The sequence below is a fragment of the Electrophorus electricus genome, chromosome 7 (genome assembly GCF_041902795.1).
Source record: "Electrophorus electricus isolate QZ-2024a chromosome 7, ASM4190279v1, whole genome shotgun sequence".
Lineage (NCBI taxonomy): Eukaryota > Metazoa > Chordata > Actinopteri > Gymnotiformes > Gymnotidae > Electrophorus > Electrophorus electricus.
In genome coordinates, this window is record NC_137503.1 from 21,988,839 (window position 1) to 21,995,258 (window position 6,420).

The 6,420-nt window shown below is 35.7% G+C and overlaps 1 protein-coding gene across 2 annotated transcripts; it reads right to left on the reverse strand.

Annotated features, from left to right (window-relative positions):
• Nucleotides 1-1,559: 1,559 nt before the first annotated feature.
• brms1lb (BRMS1 like transcriptional repressor b) lies at nt 1,560-5,608 on the reverse strand. Of its 2 annotated transcripts, XM_027000805.3 has the most exons (10): nt 5,336-5,606; nt 4,864-4,954; nt 4,606-4,733; nt 4,180-4,259; nt 3,543-3,639; nt 3,345-3,434; nt 3,178-3,242; nt 3,051-3,090; nt 2,650-2,809; nt 1,560-2,468 (listed from the first exon to the last, which is right to left on the reverse strand). In XM_027000805.3, the coding sequence occupies exons 1-10, from the start codon at nt 5,469-5,471 to the stop codon at nt 2,351-2,353; spliced, it is 1,005 nt and encodes a 334-aa protein (XP_026856606.2). In that variant the 5' UTR covers nt 5,472-5,606; the 3' UTR covers nt 1,560-2,350. The 2 variants fall into 2 exon arrangements, with proteins under 2 accessions (XP_026856606.2, XP_081574628.1); XM_081718502.1 differs by lacking the exon at nt 1,560-2,468 and having other exon boundaries at nt 2,657-2,840; nt 5,336-5,608.
• Between the last annotated feature and the right edge of the window lie 812 nt (nt 5,609-6,420).

Sequence of the window (6,420 nt, forward strand, 5' to 3'; positions counted from 1 at the left end):
AAGGAAGTAATCCAGACTATAGACCATAACTATCTCTCAAACTATGATTTTTATAGCAGGTAGTGTGTAAAACATTGAGTCTCATGCAAGAACCAAACATACACAAAATATTCGTACGAGCGATTTATGAGAACTTGTTGCACTCAGCAATTGTCTCATACCATTTTGTTTCATAATTTTCTCAGGGAGGAGCTCATTTTAAAGGGTGGTATGTCATATGTCCAGCTCTGGCTCCAGCTCCTGTCTTAACACTAATGATGCTTATTAAATTATTTGAAAATCAGTGTTAGATTGTGGTAAGGTTTTTGTTTGTTTGTTTGTTTTTCCACTTTACCTTGCCTTCCCACCTTCTGTCCTGCCTCCCATACAGAGAAGTGCATGCATATGTGCTCACTCTCACACACACACATACACACTAGTTTATAATACATGTTGCTCTTGAGAGTTTATATAGGTTCTTTATTTTCATAAATGTTTTATTTTTACAATAGTTAACTGTTCATTTATTATAAATCTGTACAAAGACATGGGGCTCTCTTTTTTTGCAAAAAATTGTAAATTAAAATAAACCAATCATAATAAATTTCTATGAATGACTAGTGACTACACAGAAACCAGTGTTCCTCTCAGTACTTCAAGGATGCCTTGGATTTTCAGACACATCTTTCATATTTTTATATCTTTTATATCTTTTTATATCATATTTACATTTTATTGTGCATTTTGTACAGATGTTTTGACTATAAAAAAAATATAGTTTGTATATAGATGTAATTGCTTTATTGTAATTTATAACATAAGGCATTTCAGTATTCTGATGACATTTAAATTTGAACTGCTGAGAATGCGCTCAGACAGTCCTATATAGTCTATAATTCATGTTAAAAAAGGGTCATATATACATATATCCTTTATGATGTGGAGGAAAACGCACAATAAAGGTGCCTTGAAATGACACAGTAGAGGTGTATCTCTACTATAGGAGATCCATTTAACCAAGAGAAAACATTTTAAGTTAACCTGGTAGTGGCCCTGGCAAATGTATTTCATCTTTCAATTGTCAGTCAAGTTGAAGTATTGATAAGTAGGAGGGTGCAACTCCAATTAGAGTTTATTTACAAAAATAAATGGGAGAAGGAGATCCAAACCTGCAACATTAAGTCAAATGGCCTGTTTTAAAACATGAGGTGGCAGATTTAGATCTAATAGATTGGGAATGTTTTCATTCTTTTACCATACCAGTAAAAGCTCTCTTTACAAAAGACAAAGGATTCTCTCACTGATTCAGATGACTATTTGTCTAGAATTCACTGATCCCAAAAACATCAAGACACCAGTTTTAAAGCTTTGGTAAATTAACCTATTAATTGACCTATTTATGAATATGTACATGTACACACACAAAGTATGGCTGTATTATGATCAACAAGTAATTAAAATCACAGAATATATGAAATTAAGAGTAAAATTAATTTTATTCACAGTTTAATCAAGCTTCTTATAGAGATCTCCAAAAGGTTTTTAAATAGTTAAGAATACATGAGGCATCGGGACACCAGTGAATTTGAATCACTTTTTTAATGCTACATTTCCACCCCCGAACTGGTTTACAGCACCATTTAACAAAATTATGAGCATGGTGGTATCAATTTGTACACGGACATAAAATAAAATAAAAAAAATGAGGTACATCCAGACTCAACGTTCTGTTAATACTTTTGTATAAGGCTCCCAAACACTTAATACATTAAATAATGTATATTTGAAAACTACACATTATATATTTAATTCCTTATGGACAGAGACTTTGATGTGAAATTGAACATTCTAAAACTAACATACTTGAATTAGTTTGCCCTTTAGATTGAATTATGTGCAGATGTCTTGGACATAGTAATAGTGGCACAATACTGAGGCATACACAGTTCTCTGACAAAAATATACTTGAACATTTCAGAGGTCTAAACAGGCATGGCAACAATGCACACAGCTAAGGTGGCCTTTAGGCAGCTTTCTTCCCTATTATTCTTTAACAAGGGTTTCTGGAAACAACAGCTTGTAGTCCTATTTACAGCATGCATGCAAACATACACATGCATGCATGCACACAGTTTCCTTGGTAACCAGCCTGTGTTTCTTTTTAGCAGCACTACATTCCTCTTAGATTGAGGATGAAAATGATTGGCACACACACACATACGATTTAACACACACTGCAATTCAACAGCTGGATCAAGCAAACAAGGGCCTATAGTAAACCAAACATGAAAGTTCAAGAGATGTTACTGAGGTGCACCATATGTAGGACAGCACCAAGACCAAAGTGGGGGAAGTAAGAATGTTTAGGAATTTAGGAGTGGTTGATGATGTATTTGCCTTTCTGGAGTTGTGAAATGTAGAGCTTTGATTTGCTGCCATCCAAACGCTTGAACCAGACCTCATCATGGTTAATGGCAGTTATAATAGCACTAGAGGAGAAATAGGAACCAAATAAAGAGGAATGCTGATGCAAGTACACCCAAAAACATTTCTCACAAACGCATGTGCATGCACACACACACACACACACACACACACACACACACACACACACACACACACACACACACACACACACACACACACACACACACACACACATTCCCTTACCTAATGGGGTACTCCTCCTTGCGGGTAATGCATATGGCCTGCCCTCGGCTGTACCACTTGTTGTCATAGAATAAACGTCCATCCTCAGAGCGAGCAACATGTTGGTGATGATGATGATGATGATGATGATGATGATGGTGCCCTTCAGCTTTTGATGCGACTGTTGAAGACAGGCTCATTCACTGCACAAACTGAAGAGCCTTGTCAGTAGATTTCCTCTCACCTAGATTTCTAGTTACATTTGATTTTTGCTCCTGAATGCTGAATGATTGGCACAATTCTATTTAGAGCTTACCAGAATATAATGCAAATGCATGAGACCTTGGAGAAGAATCCAAAATTATTCTTTTTGTTTTGATTTAATTTGTTTTTAGTCATACTAAAAATATTAACTCTCTTACCATCAACTTTTACTCTGTGTGGTCCCATCGAAGCCATAGCCTGTGAAACACCAGTGCAGTGAATAAAACAAAATATCTAACAGTAAATTTCCACAACTAAATACAACTCAGGAAAACACCTCCAGACCTTTCTTATAGCTGTCCAGTCTTCAAGTATGTCTAGGTCTTGCAACATGTAAACAATATATGGTCGTGGGAGTGTTAAGGAAACTTTATAAGAACTAGGTTTAATAAACAGTGATGCTACTATAATACATGAAAACAGAACATTAGTAAACAAGGAAAAAAGGATATCTGACACAACAACAGGTTTCTTTTTCTTTCCAGGACAGAATGGATGTTTCTTTTTGTTCATTCTTGCCTGCAATCCATCATTCCACAGTTCTGGAGTTTGAAAAAAATGACATTAAGAAGTAAAAGAAATTACAAGCTAATCATAGATGCAAGAAGAACAGCAAGCTTGTGATGTGTTTCTGAGATTTAATTTTGTACCTGAAGTAATGTCTATACTTTGTCTGTCCTCCTCCAGACGCCTGATCTTCTCCTCTAGTTCACTCTGGACTGTATCAAACAGAAGGAGCTTCTCACTCTGTCACACACAGACAAAATGACAATTAAAGAAACAGACAGGCAAGTCACAGTTAGGCTACATGATATAGTGCAAGTTGACTGTTGCAATTTTACAAAATCACACAAGATGCATATGATCACATTAAGAAATCAGAATGAAAGGAATTTTGATTGATGAATGTTCTGATCAAATTCAGATTTCTGGATGAGTGTTTAATAGGTATTTTGTTGGGATATTATTTTCATTGCCATTCTTAAATAATTATGTTTGGTAATGTATTTTTAAATGTTCCGTGGACATTGTGTACTAGCACTTTGTAGCAATATACCTGTATCAAAAACTGACCCCTGTTGAACTGGGTACAAGGTGGTGGACAAACATTGCATGGCATCTGAAGTATCACAGTATTTAATTGTACATATATATAAAATGCACCCATATTTAAGGTGTATCTAATAAAGTGACCAGATAGTGCAGGTCCAATGTGAATGTTTATTGCACAACCCACAACACACTGCATTCTCCCTCTCTTAACTGTACGCAGTGTATGCCTGTTACCTCCCAGTGCTGGCTTGCTGCTTGCATCTCACAGTCATACTTATTCCGCACAGACTCCAAACAAAGCTCACGGTAGATACCTGCAACACATCAAAACTGATGAATAACCCAAAATGCACCTGACACGTGCTCAAAGCATTACTAAGAAATGCCACACTGATTACTTGTTGAGTTCAGGTCCAGGTGACATGATGACTGAACATTATCATGTTCATGTCACTGAACATTATCATGTTCATGTCACTGAACAGTTTAAAATTCATCTAGTTGGTTAAACAAATAATATTAACTGATGCGTTAAGTTAATTGATTAAATAATTCAGTTTGCCTTTGATAAATATCAACTGATATGTCCAGGAAGTGAAGCTAACTAATCATTGTCCTTAATTGGTTTCATTCTCTAAATAAGACTTAGTGGAAACCTACCAGCCACTTTTGTGCGGATCTGCATATTCTCCTGGAGGTTGGCAAGAGGCTCCAAGTATTCAGCAGCACTGCCAGCTTTTACCTCTTGTAACTTAAGGTCCACCTGGTGAAGTCTCTCCTTGTACAACCTGATAAAACTTTTATGATAAACTACTAAACAATTTCAGGGTTTTAGCCAGCTATAGTGCTAATGGAAATATATGTATACTGGTGAATGGATCGTTTATTTTTGAGCTCCGACGGCCTAGCGTTACTCACTGGTCTTTGAGGTCAGTGAACTGCTTCTCAAGACTGGTCATCTCATCCAGACATTCCATTCGCCTCCTTTCGCAATCTTCATCATCCATTTCTGCAGGAACAAGTACATCTCTTCATTACGAGAGCGTGACAAATAAAGATCGCCTATTAACCACTCTAATGTCAGAGTAGAGAGCCCCTTAGCGATATTACTGAAGCATATTTAGGAATTGTTAAGCATATTGTTAACCGTTGCGGAAGTCTAAACAATAGTGTTTGTTTTTATTTGATCCAGGGCACTAACTAATATTAATACTAATCAGGGTCATAACTAATATTTATATACGTGCTGCAGTAGCAGAATTGCTTATGTATGCTGCTACAGCATACAGCAGAACTTTATAACGAGAAATGCTGGATGGTTGCCTGCTCATCTAAAACATTCTCTACAGTAGGTTACTGGTTGTTTAATCGGCTACAGGATAATGTTTACCTGAGCTGTCTCCATCTTCAGATGCCGACGAGCTTACGGTGTCTTCCTCATCAGAACTGCTGGCGGCTTCTTGATCTGGATAGTCCACGTCCATATCTTCCTGCGACTCTTTTCTGTCACGCGAATGAACCGGCATAATAATAGCGTAAAACTAATACAGAGGCACACGGTAAGCAACAAAAAACTACGACATAAAATTTAAACAACCGGCTAACAAAACCTCCGTCTTTACGCTTCAATCATGGCCACGTGGATGACCAATCATGTGCTCAAACAAACCTACGTTATTCATTCAGCTTGAAATGTAATTGGCCAAAACAAATCGAACCTAACACCAAGGGGTGACGGGAGTTGTGGTCCATATACATCCACTTTCAGATGTTTTGAGATGGTGAACTAAAAGTTACCCGGAAAGAGGGTAAGTAAAATGTTGCATTTGTAAAGGTTACTTTATTTAAGTTTACTTAAATAAAGTAACTTTTTTCTTACAGAATGTTTAGTCATTTTGATAACCTCTTCAAAACATGTATTAAACTAATTAATTAAATTAAACTAATTAATTAATTAATTAAACTAATGTTTAGTGTTTTATTATTATCGTTGCATGTGTCACAATTATAGCCTTGCTGGATCATCTTCGGAAAAATCTCCCTATTGCCATTGCTTATGCTTTTAACCACACTAAATTTAAATTTAAAATATAATATAGATGAAGTAGCTTTGAAGTAAATATATAGTATGTGTATAGTACATATAGTAAGTGAAGTAAGTGGATTAAATATTATAAAACATTCGTATGTATCTCAGGAAACTATATCTACAACATCTGCAACAAAATATGTCTACAACTTCTTTCTTAATAATCAGTTTTACACATATAGATTATTCTTATGATTTGATAAATAAATATTGGAACTATTGACTGTATGTGATACCGTGTCACGTGATATCAGATTTGTGTACAGAGAAGAATTTATTTCCAACACATAAACAAATGAGTCATTGTTTTCAAGTACACTTCATAACCTTTTCCATATCTCAATCACTATCAATGTAACACTTATTTGGGTTGTGTAAAGGAAAGT

What these genes read in the sequence shown, in the direction of transcription:
- brms1lb (XM_027000805.3), bottom strand. Translation starts at nt 5,471, where the DNA reads ATGCCGGTTCATTCGCGTGACAGAAAAGAGTCGCAGGAAGATATGGAC. An exon ending in TTCACTGACCTCAAAGACCA is followed by an intron (nt 4,734 to 4,863) that starts GTGAGTAACGCT and finishes AAGTTTTATCAG; the next exon opens with GTTGTACAAGGAGAGACTTC. An exon ending in ACACAGAGTAAAAGTTGATG is followed by an intron (nt 2,810 to 3,050) that starts GTAAGAGAGTTA and finishes TGTCTTCAACAG; the next exon opens with TCGCATCAAAAGCTGAAGGG.